Source organism: Plectropomus leopardus, chromosome 14, assembly GCF_008729295.1.
Source record: "Plectropomus leopardus isolate mb chromosome 14, YSFRI_Pleo_2.0, whole genome shotgun sequence".
In the NCBI taxonomy this organism is placed as follows: domain Eukaryota; kingdom Metazoa; phylum Chordata; class Actinopteri; order Perciformes; family Serranidae; genus Plectropomus; species Plectropomus leopardus.
In genome coordinates this window covers 5511849-5533734 of record NC_056476.1, presented here as the reverse complement: position 1 = coordinate 5533734, position 21886 = coordinate 5511849, and the positions used below count along the sequence as shown (strand labels likewise).

The 21886-nt window shown below is 39.5% G+C and overlaps 1 protein-coding gene across 9 annotated transcripts in view; it reads left to right on the top strand.

Moving 5' to 3' along the window:
• The first annotated feature begins 1877 nt into the window (after positions 1-1877).
• The window catches only part of smoc1 (SPARC related modular calcium binding 1), a 67283-nt gene continuing 47274 nt past the window's right edge, over positions 1878-21886 (top strand). For all 9 annotated transcript variants that reach the window (XM_042500328.1, XM_042500327.1, XM_042500324.1 and 6 more), the window contains exon 1: positions 1878-2237. In XM_042500328.1, the coding sequence (XP_042356262.1) occupies positions 2136-2237 (102 nt within the window). In that variant the 5' untranslated portion in view covers positions 1878-2135. The remainder of the gene's footprint in view (positions 2238-21886) is intronic.

The following is a 21886-nucleotide window of genomic DNA, read 5'->3' as shown; positions in this document are numbered from 1 at the left end:
GAAAGGGACTGGGAGGGGGGGGGGGGGCTACCCATTCCAGCAAAGGGTGACCGGATGGCCCTTTTCAGCTCTTAAAAGCCCAGTTTCTGTGGATTGAGGGGTTGCTGAACTGAAGCTGGACACCTGCACTCAACACTCCCTCTCTCACCCTCTTTGGTCTTTCCTCCTTCCTTTTAACTTGCTCTCAATGGGCCACACAATTTATCTCAAAGGGAAAAGACGGCAAAAGAGGGAGAGCACAGAGGGAAAGAGGACGTGGGAGCCAGAAGTTGAGAGTTTGTGGGACGACTACAGTGTGGGAGCAGTTTTAGTGCGAGTCCATTTAGTGTGCTTTTCTGTCTGGGTGGAGAGTAATTCAAGATGGTCAGTGGTGGAGAAGTACTCAGGGCCTTTACTTTTGCAAAAGTAGCAATACTGCAATACAAAAATACTCCATTATAAGCAAAAGCCATTCATTCAAAATGTAACTTGAGTAAAAGTATTGTTCGCAAAATGTACACAAAGTAACAAAAGTTAAAGTATCGATAAAGCAGAAAAATGCTTTTATATAGTACGGCCTACAACTGCAGTATTATTACTAATGCCTTGTTCATGCATAGTTTATAACATCATTAAATGTCTTACGTGTACCATCTTTATCTGGAATGTAACTGGTGAATAAATTCAAGAAGTCGAGTAAAAGGACAATATTTCCCCATGAAATGTATCGGTATGAAGAAGTATTTTATTTGGACACTCAAGTAAAGTACAAGGATGGAAAATGTGTTAGTATGGTACTTTGTTACATACTACTATGAAATAGGATTACATATTTTTAAAATTAACAATTTTTAAATTGTTTTCTTTTCTAAATAGATGGCTCCCTGCAAAATACTGTTGAACTACTGAATAAGTCAGTTGGTTATCTAAGTGTTTGATTTATCGATATATATATGTACTTTTGCATACATTTGCTTTGTTGCCATATATATTGACATAATTTAAAACTTGACATTATTTCAGACTTATCACCCAGCCCTACTCTTATTTATAGTGCATCTAAGCAAATCTAAGTATTGCATACACTTATATAATGTGTGATCACAACATGCAGCCATTAAGCATGATTTTTTCTTCTTATTCTACTATTATATATTATTGACAATTTTGTCGAGTCAAGAAATCTGGACTCAAGAGGCCTTCTGATGGATTTCTGTGTTGTGATAAATTAAATGTGTGTTTTCACTGAAACCTGTCAAGGACCTTTTACAGACTAAATATAATTTATTTTGGAAAAACAAACAAACAAAAAAACCCTCTACATGCTTCTTTCTTTTCAGTGATCTGCTGTTATACTCTTCAAGATTTACTTTTAAAAATAAGTGAAATCCGAACAATAATTAGGGACTAGGTGACACACACACACACACTCACACACACACACACACACACACACACAGAGCCAAATCTACAAACACAGGCTGACCCCCTGCTGTTCTTGTGACAGCTATTGACTTTCCTCAATAGATGTTTTCCATTGTAAGCTAAGTACACCGGGTAAATGTCACGGCAGCAGGATACTCGGCTATTATAGAGCTTTATACGTCTGTGAATGGGGATGAGAACCTAAAATTGACTTCACAATTGCTCGGCCATTGTCCCTGCTCTCAAAGACTGACGGTAATACACTGAGTGTCCCTGCAGCTGCTGAGTCTCCTGACTGACTGACTGACTGACCACAGCAGCTCTTGGACCAGTTAAGGGTGGGCGTGGCCTTTAACGCCATCCCTCGCCTGCTATTGGACAGCTGAAGCGTCAGTCAGCGGCGCTTCTCCCTCCTTTGCTTTTTAAATGAAGTTGCAATGGATACGAGCGCGACTCATCCTGTGGAAGCCGCGATGAACAGCTGATTCTCCCGCTGTGGATAAAACACGATCACCATGGTCCCAGCTGAGTCATGATTTCTCATCCCACGCGCGGCACTATGTGAATAGTTACTGGAGAAGTAGACAAAGGGAGAAAAAAAAACTACAAGAAAAGATTGGAAAGAGTGTTTTTGGAGCTTGTTATATTTCTTTGGACCTGTTGATCATCAGTGTGACAGAGGGACACAGAAACTACCTGCTGCTCTGCTCTGCGCTCACCGACCATCAATTATGTTATTGTCAAGTTTGCTTCTCTTCACCTTTTCTCACTTTTTGGCGCCTCTGTTTCTGTGTTACCTGCCTCAAGTCTCCGCACAGAAGCCTGGCTCACGGGTGAGTGCACGAGTGCCTGCTGGTTCACATTTTTTTAGTCATAGGATAATACTTGGAATAAAAGTGACATCAAGTGTGTCCAATTTAATACTGCGTCACGATAGCGCGCGTAATTGATCAGATTAAACAGGAGCGCTACATATTGTCATTACATCAAAACTATAATTACCGCTTTTAGAGGGCATGATTAATGACTGTTAAATTAGTAGAGTTTGAATTTTATGCTTACTGCGATAGAAGCTTATAGTATTATAGAAACACAAACGTTACTGGAAATAGAGTGCTGAGGTGTAATATGCACTTCATAACTGTGTTTTTGTGCAGACTAGGTGAAAAATTAAGGGTATAAGTCCGAAAAAAGAGTCCCACAGAAAAATCAATAAAGTCAACAACTAGCGTCAAACTCAAGGACTCTCTAAACTGAAACTCACAAATAACAGGTTGTGAAGAGTGAAACATAAATAAATTAGTCCTACATACAAATGAAATACTTAAGTTATTTTAGATTACATTAAGTAAATAAATCATGCTGTTGCAACAAGTCATGAATTTTAGGCTAAATGATATTGTGCAGCTTGTTCATTTTAACTAACTTTTAAAACCTATCAAGGCCGATGTTGCAGCTATTTTGGAGAAAGTGTCTCTGTTCTTAAGTAAATCTGAATTAGAAATCAGCAGCCTTCCAGAAAAACACATCTTGGCTGTTCAAGGCTGTAATTTTGAGACTTGCTCCTGAAATTTCAATGTGATCACATTAAGTCATTAAATAAGTTCTAACCTCTGTCTTGACCTAGGTGTGTAAGCAATCAATTAAAACAATCAAAATACAATTTGCATACTTTTAACAAGGAAAAATTTAACTTATGATTCTGCAATTAGAGTGCAAGACATGATACCATCCTGTTTTCAAGGATATGGATTATAAATGAAGGTCATTCTGTTCGCTGTGATGACTGAGTTTTGTTCACGACAGCACTGCTCTTGTCCCCTCTACTTTTGTAGGACAGACTTTTGTCACTGTCATGTCTCTCCATCTATTTTTCTGTCAAATGCACAGTACTTTATTTGTTCCTTCTTTTTATTGAAGTTCTACTTGTGGCACTGTCCAGGCAGAAATAAGTGATGTAGAACAGCACTGTTTCAGCTCTCAGATGCTGTGTAATATTTGTGGTCAGGGGGGTGGATGAATATGTAAAACTCACATATTGGAACTATTTCACAACGTCTTTGAAACCCTCCTCCCTCGCAAGTGGTCAAGGCAGCTCTACATAAGGAGAAAGATACTTTGCGAAACCCTTTCTTTGTTTGTCACTAGATAATTGTTTTCCTACTGGTCAGAAAATGAAAAAAATCCAAATGAAGTGACTGGTTTCACTGTAACACAAGTGAGTTTGGTGTTTGTGTTTTGTGGCCGATCTGTGGTTAGCCACATGGGATAATGCAACAAGTGCTGGGATGTGTTTAGGAAATCAGAGGAAAAGTGACTCATCAGACTTTTTTTGTGACTGACAACTTATCTGAGCTGAACTTTTCCAAACTCTTTCTTTCTAACTTTGAGGGATTTCATGCTCCTCTGCAGTCTGAGAAACTCTATCGGCCTTAGGAAACCCTTTCAAACCCACACTGGTAAAACTCCAAAATACAGAGTAATGTAAAAAAGAAAACAAGGCCACTTCTAGTCTTTGAAAAACTGACACAAGACAAGAGACAAAAAGCTTTTCAGGAGAGTCTGAATAAATCTGAAAACATGTCCGAAGATTGGTGAACAATCGCAGAATCTCTATCAACTTTATCCCCCAAATTAAACACTCTCCGCATCCACTTCATCCTCCTCTTGGCTGAATCCGGTCACACACTCGGCCTGCTGCACACCCCCCACTCACACCACAGTAGATACTTTTAACATTGCTCACAGCTGCCGTAATACCATAATTCACACCCCCACTTTCCACGTTGATATCAGGGGTGAAAGCTAACTTCACTGCATAGCACTGCTCCTTCCTCATCTCCCCGGAGGCTCCATGATGCAATGAGTGCACAAGTCCAACACTTCTCACAATACCCGTGCTTGCGACGCTAACAACGCTTTAGACAGTTTGACCTTTTCGCTTCGTGATCATATTGTTTGTGCAGCTCAGATAAGTCTGTCTCGCTCACTCCCTCCTCGTTCTTGAAAGAGCAACTTTGATGTCTCCTTTATTGTTTTAGCAGTTTGTTCATAGGCTTGAGGGAGAGCAGCACCGCTCAGATGATAAGGATGTGTGATGATGGTTATAGATGTGATCACACATTTTCCTATGATGGCAGTGTAACACAGTCTGTGAATTAACTGCCAAAGCAGTCACAGGCTATTATTGAGCTGAACACAAAGGCATGAATGGTTGGAGGAAGGAACGAAAAGCGAACGCCAGCTTTTTGATCTCACGTTGTTATGCATCTTTAGGTGAAATTATGCTTTTTAAGAGTCTAAGTGGATTAAAGTTAACATCTAACATCAGGTCTTAATAACTGCAACAACATATTTTGCAGATTTTCTGGTCCTTAGAACCAGGAGTGATCTCTCTAACAAGGCAGGTGGCAGCCAGGCAGGCAGGCAAAGATCTGCTTCCCAGGGGGATATATTCAGAAATTAGGGCGAACAAATGAGGACACCGATCTATCCTTAATCCCCCTTCATCAAATCAACCTGTTAGTGCCAGGGTGGGATAAGATGAGTCGTCGACCTGCATACTTTGGTGACGGCATCGGTGAAAACTCATAAACTCACTGAAAAACAAACATAAACAGCCTGGCCAGAGCGGCAAAGCAGCCAAGACTGCATACCTTCGGCTTGGGAAAGTACGGCCGCGGTTCAAAAGCAGGAAAGCCTTTTTATTGGCGTGAGGTAGATCACAGTGCAGGTGTGAGTGGTCTGTGTGCAGGTGCCTGTGTGTGATAGCTGTATGGTCAGCCAGTGACTTGATTATGCTGACAGTATTCAAAGGAATGGAGGTCAGGAACTGGACTGTTTTTTTAAGTGAGAGGGAAAGATATAAAAACAGCAAATGTTAGCAAGACGTTTGCTGTTTGGAGCTCAATTCAACACAAAAAAAGCAATTAGTCGTGTGTCGTATATTAAAGTTTTGAGTGAGTATCTAATGAGTCTTTATAGGCTCATATTTGTCACTGATGTGGACAAAAGAGAAAACAACTGCAGAAAAGCATTACTGCATACAATTCATTTTTTTTCAACTAAAAAACTCATATCACCACGTTACGTGACTGAAAAAACTCAAGATGGTTTCACACAAAAAGACACAAACACCTCTCTACTGGGTGAAAGTCTGGTGTGTGTTTGACCTCTTTCTCCTATCCTACTCGGGCTGTCTTACTGTTTATACTACATTGCTGCCCCAGACAGGATTACACTGGAGTTAGCTGAAAGCCTGGTTTTGGTCATACAGACACTGTAAGGTCCCTCATGCGTTGTGCTATGCCAAAGGTCATTTTGGGAAATGAAAGAAATCATGAACTGGAGGTGAAGCAGATGAGACAAGTTGTATGTAAGTGGGTTAGTGTTTCTTTTTACAAATGTATGTAAGTGGGTGAAAAAAGAAAATAGCAAAACAATGGATAGAATACAAAAAAAATATCCAGTTTTGCTTTCACTTTGTAAGTTTTTGGCTACTGGATGACAGATGTAAAAGACTGGAGATTTAGCATGTAAATAAAACTATACTGGGTTCATACTTTTACAAGCTGGAAGTTGTGTTTCAACATTGTGTCAAGGGAGAACAAAGTCCAAAGTTGTTAGTGAAGGCTTCGATTAAACTGAAGAGTATGTTGAAGAAAAAGACAGGAAATGTATTAATCATAGGATAGTTAGAAATAAAACTTGAAAACCTATTTTGTGCTTTGAGTTGGAGCATGTGTGACCAATTAAGTGGAATGATGACTATTATTAGGAAGCCTTACCTGCGTTAAATAGTACAGAAAAAGAGTAAGGAGGACAGAGTGAGAAGTTTGTGCTCCAACCATTAAACCACTATGATGCAGAAGAAGAGCTGTTGTGCTGTGCACATTTCTCCATTTAGTCTTTATGGGAAAAACATTCTTGGCAAAGTGATAAGGTCATAGTTTGGCATCACCTTCTTCTGTGACGAGAAGTCATGAAATACAAACCTTTCAGATTAAACTCTGTCTTGACTTTTTGTTCAGCAGCAGTTTCTAATTAGAGACTTAAAGGAAAAATCCTTGAAAACAGTTATTGGTGATGAAGCTTGTGGTTTTGGGTCATTATATTGTATGGCGGCAAGAATTTGAATATTGACACAACAGAATACATTTGCATGATTTTGATCTTTTCGAACATTGCTGTTCTCACTTAAAATGGTGCTACGGGGATTATGAATGTGCTCCACGACCAGTGAAATACATGATACTATGTTGTGTGTGCACATAGAAATTATGGTGTGATGGTGGTGTTAGAAAAAAGGCCACAGTATTGCCAAAACCAAGCCTGTGAAAACCATGTAACCATGCTATTTGTGTATAAAATGGGCTTAATGCTGATGCTGGAGGAAATTTCACGCATTTTAGATTTTATAGTTTCTCTTGTACAAGCTGAACTTTTTACTAGTACTAAAAATAAAGGTCCAGAGGTCATCAGCACATTAAAATGAATCTTTATTGGATCAAGAATATCGACAGCAAATTAAGTGAATGTGGTGAGTGATAATATCTTTATAGTTATGTTCTTTAGAAAAGCAAATGTGGTGTCTTAAATGAAAATGGTTTATCCTCTGGATATAAGTACTGTGCTCAGTAAATTTCAGCGTGTCCTTTAGACACAGATATTTGTTTTGTAAAAGTGCAAGTTAAGACCAACTGTTAGTGCTTGAGAAAAGGTTTGGAGTTCATCAAAGCATCAGGATTTGTCCTCTGGGGACCTTGAATACTCAAAGTCACTCACTTGTCCAAGAGTGTTTTGTATGTCAAAGTTGGACAAAAGATTGAGATAAACTAACTAAATAGGAACCATGTGTTGGGGATTACTCACACATATGGCAGTCTGGGTAGTGGTTGAGATATCACGCTCTGGACTAAAGAGTAGATTGTAAAACATCGTGCCACTAAATGGGCACAAACTGTTCAACAACATTTACTGTCTGTCAAACATGAAGGGTAAAAATCCAATAATGAGAGGGACACTCTAAGATGGCAACTTGGTAGGGCTGGGTCTTGTTTAAAAAATGATGATACCACCAGCAATGCCAGTAACCTTAATGTGACATCGATAACAGAGTTCCTAATTTGATACTCATCTTGTTAATGGAAGCTTTCAGTTGTGTAAATGCCACCAAAGCCACAGACCTGTAGTTATACCTTTGAACATTTTGGTGGCATCTTAGCGAGCTGAACTTTATGCTCAACTTCACCACACCATACACTGTTTGGGTTTTAGCTCAGTTTGTATTCGTAACATATTGTAAAACGCTTGCAGTGATTTGCTGCAAGTAAAACCATACAAATATTTTTTTCTAGATCTGGGAACCAAAAGAATTAAATTCATATGCTGTTTGACTGGAGATGTTTTGATGCTTGACTACTTGGCATTGGGTTATTTTGGTCGATACCTTAAACGTACGATACACAGCCCTACATGTCAGTTAGTGTACCACTCTGGTCCAGACTCAGATATCTCAACAACTACTGAATGGCTTGCCATAGAAGTTAGTACAGACATTCATGAGTTCACAGACTTTGGTGACCCCCTGATTTTCTATCTAAAGCCACAAACAGAGCAACTCTATTTATTTATCCAGATCCAGATATTTATCCAAATATCTTTCAAATTTCAGTAAAGGCCAAATGGATGCCAGAGGATGAATCCTGAACAATTTGGAAACTTTTTATCTTTATTTTTTTGTGGTTTGGAATGATATGTCTTGAGTAGGGCAGCCTTGTTTTGGTCAGTCAATGTGCACTATATCTGGAGACATTTTGGTCCCTAGATTTAGTTGCCGAGTGAGCGCTTCTCGGTTTCAGCTGCTCTATGGTACAGTCATTAACCAGACTTAAGGGGCCGAAAAAATTAGTACCTAAGTCCAAGATCATCACATAAAATACTCAGCCTGAGCTCGACCCCTCCAAAAAGCACTAGTCTGCCTCTTATGACTGGGATACAAGAATATATTCGAATAGTCGATATCTGACTCAGCATAATTCTCGGTCAGGTACAGTCCTAGCAATGACAACTGTTAGGAGGAATACCATGCAGTTTGGTTCAGACAGTATTTGATTTGATTTTATTTACAATTCACAATGCAGAACTGCTGGACTCTTGGTCTTGTTGGTCTTACATTTTGTCCCATGATCACACAATCAGAGAGAGATCAAATGAAATCTATTGTGTGGGAGTTGTTAAGAGACATTCTGGAAAATTTAGGAAATCAAACTGAATTAGAGTAAATGGGTCAAGTTGAGGAAAATAGGGCACACAAAGAAATTGAATTACAACTGAAAACTTTTGTAAAACTTCAGGTTCACAAGCCAACTGCACACATGACTAGACACCTAGGCTCCACTTATATTTCACAAGATGCTGACAGATGACTTTAAGGGTGACTCCACCAGCGACCAATCAAATTGCTTACATATGTCGATTCCCTCTGATAACTGTAATCAGCAAACGCATTTCATGCTCAATTTCAGGGCTTTCTAATCAGCGTAATGAAATGCAGTCAACGTCCAGCTCTGTGATTTAAGGCCAGTGAGCTCGTCGCACGGATCATCGCAACTTCACCCTGCCTCTCATTTTCTCTGCAGATCCTCATGATAGTTGTGGTTTACGGGGTGCTCTTGTCTTTACATAATTGTCTAGGCCACGATGGGAACTCGCTGTATGTAGGTTCAGTGTGTTGGTGACATGCACCGGCTCTTGTTTGAGAGATACACTGCCTGTTGAGAGAGTTATGGCTCTCTGTAATCCGGCAGATTATGAGGACAGCAGAAACACTTCCTCTTTCCTATCAAACTAACTCAGCAGATTAGCCTCTGCTCTGCAATATATTTAATTATTTCCTTTGATATCAGCAAGTGTGTGGTCTCAGTTTAAGTATGCGATGGTGGCATGGAATCTATTGAAATGTGTGGTACAGACACACACACGCACGCACGCACGCACGCACGCACGCACGCACGCACGCACGCACGCACGCGCACGCACACACACACACACACACACACACACACACACACACACACACACACAGTCCTCCAGACTTCCTGGGAACAGCAGACGCAGCTGACTGTTCTGTAGCCAGGATGTAGCATTAGTGACAAATAAGGAATGCTGTTAATCAGATTTAGAGCCATTTCCGAAGACGGAAGAACACCTCCCTCTTCCCCTTACTCACACTTTCATTTTGATTTCTTTGCACTACTTCAAAAGAAAAATAAGGAAGTCATCGTTCTCATTAATGCCATATTTAATTTCCTGAGCATCATCTAAAGAGGGGATCAGATTTCAGCGTGGTGTGAAATGTTTTTTCATCGTCTCTTTATCAGATGTATTAAATATACTGGAATTTATAACCGCATATTAATCCCAATACATTAAAGCTGATAAAATCACTATTTGTTTATTAACAATGAATGAGATGAATGTGTGTAATATGAAAGTGTTTTTTTTTTTTTTAAATTCAGCTCATTGTTTTGGTTTTCTGATCAGCAGCTTTACTTTTTATGTTCAGTCTCACCGCTCTCAGACCCCGTCCTCACAGCAAGCGAGCCTCTGACTATAGCGCCACATCATGTTACATCTGACGATCTCTGTCCACAGTGAATCCATTAAATATGGATCTCGGTTACGTCATGTAAACAAACCGCACACCTATCAGCTGTGTGCTCAGAGATTTCAGCCTGGAGACGCAATCACTGAAAAGACTGTCGAGAACTAACTTCCTTATTGTTCATATTCACAAAAATACTATCGCGGGTATGGATAAAATTACATTGCTTCCATAGTATGTTACAGTGGTTCCCAACTGGTGGGTCGTGGTCCAAAAGTGGGTCACGTTCTGAATGAAACGCAAGTGGCTCATAAATATGTAAAGACTGTAAAAGAAAAATCCCAAAACACTTAAATTTGAAGAACAGACCTACTGACCTCACTTTGGTTTTTTTTGGGCCAATTAACATGCTCTGTCTTTGCAATATCATTGGTCTTTAGGCAACAATATGCACGTTTTTGGTTGTAATGCTCTTTAATTTAAGTTTTAAAAAATTACACTTTATTCGTGCATTACATTTTATTTAATAATGTTCTAAGTCCACGTGCTGCTTACATATGTGAAATAAAATTAATTATGTGGTAATTTATCTTAGGTGTGGACCATGAACTATTGGCTAAGGAGAAATCGGGACCCTGTAGCTGGACCAGTTGGGAACCACTGCTGTATTATATCATCATCTCCTCTGTGTAAAACAAATGAACTAGCTAAAAAGATCTGCTGAGCATCCCTCACAACAAAGCTCACCAGAAACATTCAGCAATCTCCCTCCAGCCACCTGCCACTTTTTACAGGTATTTGTAATGAAGTGAAAAGGTCATCATATAGGTAGCTCTTCGTTTTAACCCCCTGAATCAGCCGGTCCTCGTGCATTGCAGCACTTTCAGCCTGAGCGACTGGAATAAAATACAAACAGGGTGCTTTGGAGACATTACACTAAAAAACAATTTTATCATACTGATTTAGTCACTGATGCTCGCTCATGTTGCATCTGCTTAGGACACGGTGTCGTGAGCATAGTTTACACACACAGTCAGATGATGCTACCTGAGCATCACATAGACACAGTTAGCAACGAGCTAGTGGAACATGTAGCAGCAAGATATTTCCTCAGGAGTTAGTAGAGACCAAAGACAGAGTGAAAATTGAACTTAGATTCATTAGGTGGCCAGAGACGCAACTCCAAACGAATGTTAGTGATGCTCTGTGTCTGCTGCAGTTTAACCTACATTCACTCTGCAGAGGTAGCTGTTACAAACAGGAAAGGTTGTGAACAACAAGCTACGGTGCTGACGGATTTTGTGTTTTCAGCTGAGCAAGATCAGAGAATATTTGGTTAACACAGACTGGTGATGCTCCATCATCGATCTCCGTGAAGTTTGCTGTAAGTGAGGTGATGAACCCTGTTGCTCTCTGTGTGGCACTGAGCGAGACATTCAAAACGTGGCAAAACATGAGACTTGTGTTGTCAGCAACCAGTCATATAGTAACTTATGAGGCAATTTGGCCTTGTGTGGTTTAATTCATCTGACATGCAGTTAACACACCAGTCATAATTTTTGCCAAAAGTTGAGTTTTCATAATTAAAAAAATAAAAATTTCCTGGTGTTCTTCACAAAAAAAAGGAAAACAACAGGAGAGAACAAACCTTTTGGAAAACTTTTTGCTAAAACTTTACCTTCTGAAACACTAATTATATTAAGAGGTCAAATTAAAAGAAAGGGTGGGGTATGTGACTACACTTTAATGTTTTATGCCCAGTCCCGCCTTCCTGCTGCGAGCGGCACACACACTTTGCACCTACTGTGTGAAAGTGGTCCAGCTCCATCAGCTCTCACAACATGCTAGAACTGTGTTAAAGAGTTTTAAAGGGTTACTTTGAAAACTTTAAATAACAGGTTTCTTTTTCAAGACAAAACCCAATTAGAAATTTTAAAGGAATAAGGGGGAGGAGAAGAAGGGTGCGGCTTTTCATACATTCCTTTTTATTTCCTTCATTTTTTTTTTTAACACAGTTAAGTGAAGTGTGTTAATGGAAACAGCATGAGGGATGGCATCCGCTTTATAGATTTCCTGAAAACTAAATGCTAATTATCGGACAAAAGTGATTACCTCGGCCCGTTAAAAGCATGCAACAGTACACAATTAGCCTCGACTTTGGTGGACAGCTTTCTCTGGCATGTTTCCTCTGTGGTTGGCTCACTTTTATTCTCCTTTTCCTCTGTTTGACTAATCCACTTGCTGGCTAGTGAGGGAATGCCAAAAAACGTCTTGTGATTAATGACACTGGGATGGATTAGATGGCCATATATGTATGAATTTACGTATGTGTCGTTGCTGTTGCATTGTTTGTTGTTGTTGTGTCCAGAGGGGATAATGATCCCATCACACGTTAACGTGGAGCTGGCACACACTGCTTCCTCTCTCTCCCTCTCTCTCTCTCACACACACACACACACACACACACACACACACACACACACAGTTCTTGTAATGAATTTCCATCTGTGCACGCAAAAGCCTTTCTCTTAGAGGTAGTGATGTCATTCATGTCAAGGAGCATGTTCCTGTTAGTTAAACAGAGTAGACGTTTTTATCCCAGTACGCAGGATCTGATTTAACAATCCCGTGATATCTAGTCAGAGTAAGAGCTTCAGTCGACCCATGTCAGAAATAAGTGGAGAGGGCTGTCATTAGGGTCGGCTTCTCCAGCTTCAGATTTTTGACCAAATGGAGTTCTAATCAGGAGAAAAATCAGGAGAAAATTGCAAAAATTTGAACTATTGTGCTCTATAATAACAACCATACTGCATCCTGTTTTTGTATTGCTCTGCTTCCAGTTTCTAACACAAAACAAAATACCCAAAGTATTCTTTTTCATTACATAAATATTTTCTCTCTGCAAACATCAGAACTGACGCCTTATGACAGATTTTAACAGCAATATAACAGCCATACTACCTCAGTGACAGGACAGATAACACTCCGAAAATATGTCACTTAAAAAAAATCTTCTCTTATTAGTGAAGGTGATTTTTCTGTGAAGTGCAACTTAAATCTGATCTGGAAAATGATGCAAAATAATACTGATTTTTTTTCTTTTAAATGCGTGTACCACAAATGTTCTTGTGTTATTAAGTAATTAAGATGTTTCAGTTACATTTACTTGGCGATGAAAACTCAGAGTTCTGGCAGTAAGACTTTTAAACTAACCAGGAGTATGAATTAACTCTAATGGGTGTGGACTGGTGTGCTATAACTTTGAGTTTTAACAGTGACAGCATACAGCCAGTGATTTCCAAATGCAACATCAACCTCAAGTACAACATGTTAGCTTATTGGAAGTCTTTTCTGCCACAGTTCATAAATTGCACAAACAGTCCAAAGGCACAGCTGAATTTTTATAGAATCCTCCTCGTAAAGCAAAACTCAAAAACACCACGACTCATTATTAGCTCATCACAAGCCACAACTTCTACCACAGCTACACTTACGAACATCATAAATTGAAAAATCAAAGGACCAATTCAGTTGGTTTGCAAGTTTTAGCTCAAGGAAATCAAACAAACAAACAACAACAAAAAAATTGTGGAATTTTTGTTTTAGGTTTTAGAGTGCATTTTCCCACTAACCCAAGCTCCCAGAGTGTAACTGCAGACGATGCTGTTGTGTCTTAGAAACTTTGATGTACATATCTACTGTTCCAGCCATCTATTGGTTTTAAGTAGTTTCTGTGTATGTGAATATAGACTGAATTACAATTGTTTACAGTAACTCCTGGGTAGAAAACTTCGGCATCACGTGTATTAAATTAAATGTTGCTTAGCAAATGCTTTTTAACCACAGAAAAAAATGACCATCTAAAAAAATCTGTACGATATATTCAGAACATTTAATCCGCTTTATCTTGCTGTCAGACAGAGCTTTCAAAAAAGGGAGCTAAAGCCGTTATCTCACAGTCACCAGACTCCACTGCCAAAATAAGTGGTTTTGCAGAACAGAGGATCTGCTGGTTAACTACTGCCTCCATCAGTTGGTGTGTAGGGAGAGCAGAGAAAATAGTCTGCATAAAGCGTGCAATTAAACTGATATTGATTGTTTTTCAGGTGGCTAAAATATGTGCGGCAGCTCCTTTCCAGAGCAAAACATTGCTTCGCTTCTGTGCTAGCAGACATGGATTATGAAAGGTGCTCACAAAGCCACGCAGTACATAAAATAAGCACAGCAGAAACATCAGAGAGGTCGGACCATTGTGTTTAACTGTATAGCTTTAGACATTACAGTTACTGCTGAAAATGACAACAGAAAAAAAACAAGTTTGCCGATTTCACATATCTCCGCAATTCAAAACAACTACTAGCTGTCTACCTGGAAGTGACAGCTGTTGTTGGTGCAACGTCAAAGTGATTTGCTCTTTTAGCAGAGTCTTGAAAGCTGCTTAAATCTGTTGGTAATACAATTTTCAGGCAGACTGAAGAAGTCCACACTATATTGTGTAAGACTGCATTGTAAAAAATTCTTCAGACTTAATGTTTGCGGCGCTTAATCGTCCAACTCAACCAAGTTTAAGAATCTGCTAATGAATTTTCATACTGTAAAGAAATGAACTGACACCTATGGATGGATGGAAAGACAGAAAAACATCAACGAATTTGAAAAACAACATTCGTTGTGCACAGTTGTTAGCATAGATGTAGAGCGTAAGTGATTTTAGACAACAGAGTCTGCTTACAGGTTTTGGGAACTATGTATAAAGCTTTCTCTGGGTCGAGAGGGAAGTTTGCAAAGTCTGATAAATTGTCTCGTTATATGATGGGTCAACATTGTTTGGAGCTGAAGCAGCTTGAGGCTTCATTATCACTTACTAGCCTAGCGCACTCGACTCTTGGACCCAAGCTGTCTATAGTCGAGTTGCATTTCTGGTAATGTAAGCCAGGTTTTACAAAGTGGAATAACATAGACAATATCTCTGCTTCTGCTGCAAAAAAATTGGTCCCTTTTTAAAAAAAACGGTCAATCTTGCATTCCCAGTTGTCGTAGTTATGTAAAGTTAAATTGTTGGACATTCGCAGTGTTTGAGGGTTTGTCAGAAAAACAAACAAACAAACAATCAACTAAATACATTTGAAGCTACTGTTGTGTTCAGCCCAGAAACAGGACTTGTATTTATTGATGCTCCTCTTATTCCTGTCACCACAGCTCTGGTGTATCTGGCATATAAATCAGCCAACATGTTGTAAACTTAATTTTTAGTCAGCCTGCTCCTGACTAAAGGGAGCGGATACGTGCAATAAAGGTAAAAATGGGATCTACTTGTTTTATTGTGTTTGTATGTTGTTTTTAACTCAAAATCTGTCCAAAGAAATGAGGTCTACCCTACGCACAGTGAGCCAGTTGGAAAATTTAACAATTGCATTTACTTTTGGAGACGTAATCCACAGATTTGTTTATTTACTACCTTTGTTCCGTTCTCAGAGCCTGCTTTTTCCCCTGTCAGCCCTTTGAGCGTGCATATATAAAAATGATTATTTTCTAATCATATTCTTTCTTCTTGTTCCACTGCTGCGGCTCGGGCTGGAACAGATTCTCTGCCAGCGACGGTGAAAAAAAAAAGACCACTTTGCTAATGCTGTAACTGTTGCACAATGGGGGTTGCATTTCACTTATTTTATGAGTGGTGGGGAGAGAGCTCAGGGCTCAGTGTGCTTCTGGCTGAGATGTGTGTGTGAGATTGTGTGTGTGCTTGTGTGTGTATCGGGGGAATTTAGCTTGTTAAATGTGAGAATCTCAGCGCTCATTGTTTCCCGCTCAGGATATTAGTACCAAACCATGGCGTAACTCCCCCGGTGTTTTACCTTTAACTCATCTTTGACTCTGTGGTGGGCCGTCAGGCAGAGGAGGAGACCATGTCCTCACAATGTTAGGCCATTTACATCTAAGCTGTCTCTTTTTTTATTAAGTGAAGGGCAAATTTGGTGTTTTCCAACCCAAACCCCATTTTACCATGTTTCTGTGTCTAAGTGACAGCATTGAGTGAGATTGCTGCAGCCAATAGCAGCAAAACAGGCTACAATGTACCCACTCAGGGCATGTTAGCACTGTCAATTTGAGCCCCCTGAAAGCGCTTGTTTTTGCTACTGATAGGTTCATGTGTCTTACAAAATTATTAAAAGGATCCTTACAGATATAAGCCATTTTATTAGAGTAAAATCCTTTTAGTTTAACCAGAAACAGCCCTGAAGTAACAATCACCAACCCCACCAGACTTTAAGCATGAATAGAGTCAGCATATTTTCACATCTAGCTGGGTGAATTAAGGGTTTCTTTCACCCAAAGCAGAAATGATGATCGCTAAAACAGTGAAAAGATGAACCAAGATGGCTTTTGTGAATTCTATTTTGTTTCCACAGAATCTGAGTGAAATGAGTTTTACTATGATAAAATTACTGTTAATTTAAACTGTGTCTGATGAGTTTGACAATAGTGATTTTGAAGGGAAGGGATATTACTCTTCAACAAAAAGGTCTTCTCTGTAGGGATCCATTACATAACCTTTAAATAGTAATCTGACCTTTCGGTGGTAATAACAAGCACTTTTAGTGGACATAAATTGACAGTGCGACCAAGCCCACAGTGGTTACATTACAGCCTTTTTTGCCACTGCGGACTGCAGCTGTCTATCTCTATAAAGTACCCCAGGGATGATGTTTTTATGTAGGCCGATGTGGAAATTAGCTTCACCCTGGTTTCCTCGTCCAAAAGCCTATGGGATTTTGCTCTGTGGTACACCGACATTGATGATACTTACACGTTTTGTTCAGCATGATAATACTCACAAATGAACACCATTTTCAAGATTTTTTAAACCTAAAGGCAATCACCAGAGGTAAAAAAAATCATCTATAAACAAGCAACACCACTGAGCTGAGTTCAGTGTGATGACGTTCTGTTGTCTCATTAACCACTTTTTAGCAACCACCATTTTACACAGACACATAAAAGTTTCAAAGTTCACACTGGCGTATTAACTGACGTATTGTATGTTGTAGAACAAAATGTGAAAGTCTCTTCAGCTTGTGTTCACCACAGACCTTATTTAAGGCCTCTAACCAAAAACTCATTCAAAAATATGAACTGACTTCGAGACGATGGAACCGGAGGTGCTGAAATGCTGACTAATTTCTGGGTTTTAGGGCTCATTCCTGTGGCACTCTTTGGACTGGACCAGTTTAAAAAGTTGTTTTCCCTGTTTCAAAAATACAGGGCCCAGGTTAAAAAATACCTTAGTTACCCTTTTAAGATTAAAATATGCATTCTTTCTTGTTCTCCTACTTGGAAATTGAAGAAAGAACCTCTGAGCGGTTGTTAAAGTGAAATTATTCCCTCAGGAGTGCATTCAATTATGCTATTTGGTGCTTTGGCCTCTCAGTAAATCTTTGATGTGCTGCCTGTTGCACTATGATGTAAAACTTTGCATAATGATCTGCAGAAAGTGAGCGAGTTTCTCCCCACAGGTTTAGGTAATTAATGTTATTTTGAGCAGCGCGTGTTCCTCTGCAGACCCAGCAATAGCTCCTGTTACACGTTAGTCTGTTTAATTTAGAAGTGTTTGTTTGGTTTTGATTATGGCGCGTCGAGCGGGTCTCAACCCCAGCTATTATTGATCTAACAGGAGGGGCTGTTTTCTCTCAGGAGATAATGCCAGGTCCTGTCATCCTGGCCAATACTATAACAGCTGATTGCTCACACACAGACGTGGGTCAGACAGTAACTGGAAATAACTCAAAGCGTTTGTTTTAACCTCCTTAAGCCGCCAGATGGGTGGAGTTTACCACATCAGGACCATTCAGATAGTATTTGGTGAGCTGGAAACCACAGAAAAGTGTAAGAACGTCGTCAAATGCTTCGCAAATTGCCTACAAACTGCCTTGTGTGGTGCTAAAAGACAAACCTCACTCATCTGGTTGTCTCTGCTGGTTAACAGAGTTGTTACTCAGATATCATGTGATCCAGGCTCAGTATCAATTACGGCTGGTGTGAGTAAACTTTATTTTGGCAGAATTCAAATGTGAACCATGTGCACATTTATTGTACTGAGAAGCTCATGTAAAATGGTGGTGTCGTTGAAATTGCTGTAAGGGTCAGTCTGACCTGAGAGGTATCTGTGTGCAGAGTCGGAGTCAGACGATTAGACTTGATTAGGGTTTATAGTTTACTGTCTGCTATGTGATATTCTTTCCAGGAGGCTTGATTTTCTTTCTCCCATTAATTTTGGGGTTTTGCCACAGTTGTTTTAATTTGAAACAGTGTTTTGGCAACTATGGTTACACACAAGCAATTGGGGAAATAGCAAAGTATGTATTATTTATTTAAAATCACAGCTTTTCAAAAGGATTTCATAAATTATTGGCCTAAAACCATCAGTAGGAATAGTTCCTAATTGTAAGAATTCTGCTTGTTTGCTTTTTGACGAGAGTTAGATGAGAAGACTGATACAACTTTCATATCTGTCGGTTTAATATGAAGCTAAAAACAGCAACCAGTTAGCCTGGTTTATCGATGGCAGAACATCACATTTGTATGTGCACAAAGTGTTTCTCAGGGCTGCATTGGCCTGCCACATTTGAGCAACTATGGAAAAGCACATCAATTTAAACTTAAATAACTTAAAAATATAGCGTGATAATCAGTTGATTCAGTTCCCTTTGGAATAGGGATCAAACGGTTACTAGTTTCACAATAAACCGGTAAAAATCCAGATGGTGATTGCTGGTGATTTCAGTGTGTGAATATATGAAATCTTGACATTTAATTCACATTTTAACAACACCATTAACACTGACAACTGTGATCATTCTGGTCACTATAATCCTAATATAAAATTTTCGTACCATTTCATCTCTACTTTGGACAAGCCAGGCTGGCGGTTCCCCCTGTTTCCAGTCTTTATGCTAAGCTAAGCTGACCCTCATATTAAACGGGCAAATTGAGAACGGTATCAATCTTAATCCTCAAAGGCACGTAATTACTCCCATTAGTATTTGTAGGTTGTTTTAGTATCCGGTAAAAATTTCTTCTTGTATTTTGTGTGTATTGTGGTCTTTGTAAAACTTTAACCTCCGACTTAAACACATACGTTGAGCTTTATTTGGTAAATGGACTGCACTTGTGTAGCCCTTTTTTAGTCTTTCGACCACTAAAAGCGCTTTTACACTACATGTCACATTCACCCATCCACACACACATTCACACACTAGTGGCAAACACTGCTGTGCCACCTGCTGCTCAGTAACCATTCATACACACTCTGATGGCGCAGCATTAGGAGTCATTTGGGGTTCAGTATTTTGCCCAAGGATACTTTGACATGTTGACAGGAAGAGCCGGGGAAAGAACCTCCGACCCTCATTTCATGCAATCCTTCAACAAAGTGACTTGTATTAAATAATAACGTCATGAATTTATACAAGCACATATCAGTGTAAAAGGGACTACTGGACATCTACACCTTTAAAGCTGAAAGAGGAGGTCGTTCCTGTCAGTATTTAAATACCCTTAGATGTACTTTTAAATTTTTTAATCTTCCACAACCCAAGTACAAGAACTCCCAGCCATAAATTGGGAAACTTTTTTTCTGATCTGCCGGAGTCTCAGGTTTCACCTTTACGGGAGACGAGCCTGTGGGTGGGACGGTATGACTAAGTAATGACTACATGTGGGAGACTTGGTCTGAGTGTTTATTTCCACTTACCGGACAATGTCGTCTCAAAATCTGTGATTTAAAGCGTTATTATGACAGTGGAGGTAGAGGAGCTGAGTCCATTAGGGTTGTGAGTCAGGAATAAGGGAGGACGGGTCAGTCTGTGGGCAGAGGCCAGACTCTGTGGCTCTCAACCTGGATGAGAGGCCAGATAAACCGCCTGCTTTGGATTCTGATTTACAGATTAAACAGTTCATCACGTAGACAAACTGCTTTCCGTCCACAGTGTTTTGGCTCGGTCTTTTGAAACCACTTCGGCTGTGGAGGAAACATGTAACTGCTTTCTTTGTTTGTTAAGCTTAAAGTTACAATGGCAGCACTCTACACTACCTGTATAATGAAATAAAAAAACAGCCACATGCTTTATTCTGGGGGAAAAAACCCAGATACAATGCAGATGCATGCTTTTTTCCGACTACTGAATTATTCCTGTCCTTCACCGACGCCAAGAGGACGACACGCAAGTTAAAAATGAAACGATGTGCTATGTTTTCCTCTCTGTCTGCACTTTCTCATAAAGAGGCACATCATGATTTAGTTTTATTCTGCACTGTATGACAAGAGATTTTCTTCTGTGCTTCAGTGCCAAAACTGAAATCACATTAAACTGTCTGGCTCGTTCTGGACGTATTGTTACGGCGCTGCAAGTTGGATTTGGGTCCTGTTGTATCCTCTGAAGTATTATTTGTTTGAATATCCTTTCACCTTGTTATACAAGGTTTTTTTTAAAGAGAAAAATCAGCATTTCTCTGGAGGAGTTAAAGCAGCCAAAATAGTCTCTGTGTGCTCAGAGCCTTTATATGGGGATTAAACTTGTAATTCTCCATTTTTAGGATACTATCTAAAACTCTGGACCAGCCTGCAATCTCATTTCTGATTTTATCTGGAAGATAATGAAGCTCCAGTATCTTTTTTCCATTTTAGGAGAAGTTTTATCTCTGTCTCTGCTCTTCACAGATAACGGGGTATCTGCTAAGGCTTCGGCAGTATCACAGTACTACAGTATACCGGGGTATTTAGAAATCCCAAAGTTATGTTTTTCAATGCCACGATAAATACAGGCTCTCCCGTTCTTTAAACTCATTATATATAATGCACAGTACGCACCACCAGAGCTCAGTTTCTGGTCTCTACAGGCAGCTTAGCTGAAAGACACTGTGACACCTAGTGGAGGAGGGAGAAGGTACAGGATTGTAAACAGCGGGCAGCCAGCAGAGAGAGACTGTGAGAAATAACAGCATGTTTTGTACAGATAACTTAGTGAATTATAGATTTATTTTGACCAAACTGGAGCTGTTGATCATTTGAACAGTGGACTAACTAACTATAATGCTAGCAAGAGTAACCAAGATGGTTTGGGTGAGTTTATTTCGTTTCTGTCAAGTTTAAATGAGGTGTGATTTGTTTTAGGAAAATGAGGCAATTAAGCCTTGTCAGTCTTCCGTGACGAAAGTTGAATTTAAAAGGTGTACAGTTGTATTTCTCAGTTTAATGAGTTTAATGAAAGATAAGTGCGACAATATTACTTTTCTTAACATTTTGTAGGTTTCTAATGTGTACTTTGAAAGTAAGTAGCACACTCGCCGTTGGGCATAATATACTGTATACCCCGGTGAAAGAAAGGCGAAAAATGTTACATACCACCCAAGCCTCATATCTGCCTGAGCTGACAGCAATAATTATTTATCTACTACAAAAAACAGCCCAAATAGTCAATGTAATGTTATATTCATAAAATATCCCATCTGTGGGGTGAAATAATTCCACATTTTTTTCCAATGTGTTTTGGTATTAAAGCAAGCCATAAAATGTCCTCTCTAATACGAAGGAAATGATCCAAACAAGTTAATTTGCATTGGACACAGGTGATATTAGCTCACCAGTTGGCAGATTTTTCACTTCATGAATGTTGGACTCAGTGTTTGATTAAATTGCCGGGATTTAGAAATTAATGTTCATGACTGTTGTAACTGTCAGCGCTGGCAGACTCTCTCTGGTATTGGTAAAGTAAAACACCCCACAAAGGGCTTTAAAAGGATTATTTTATGACTTGTGTCTCATTTTATTCACCACATTTTGGATTAGTAATTCGTGCTGTAACAAGTTTAAACTGTCCT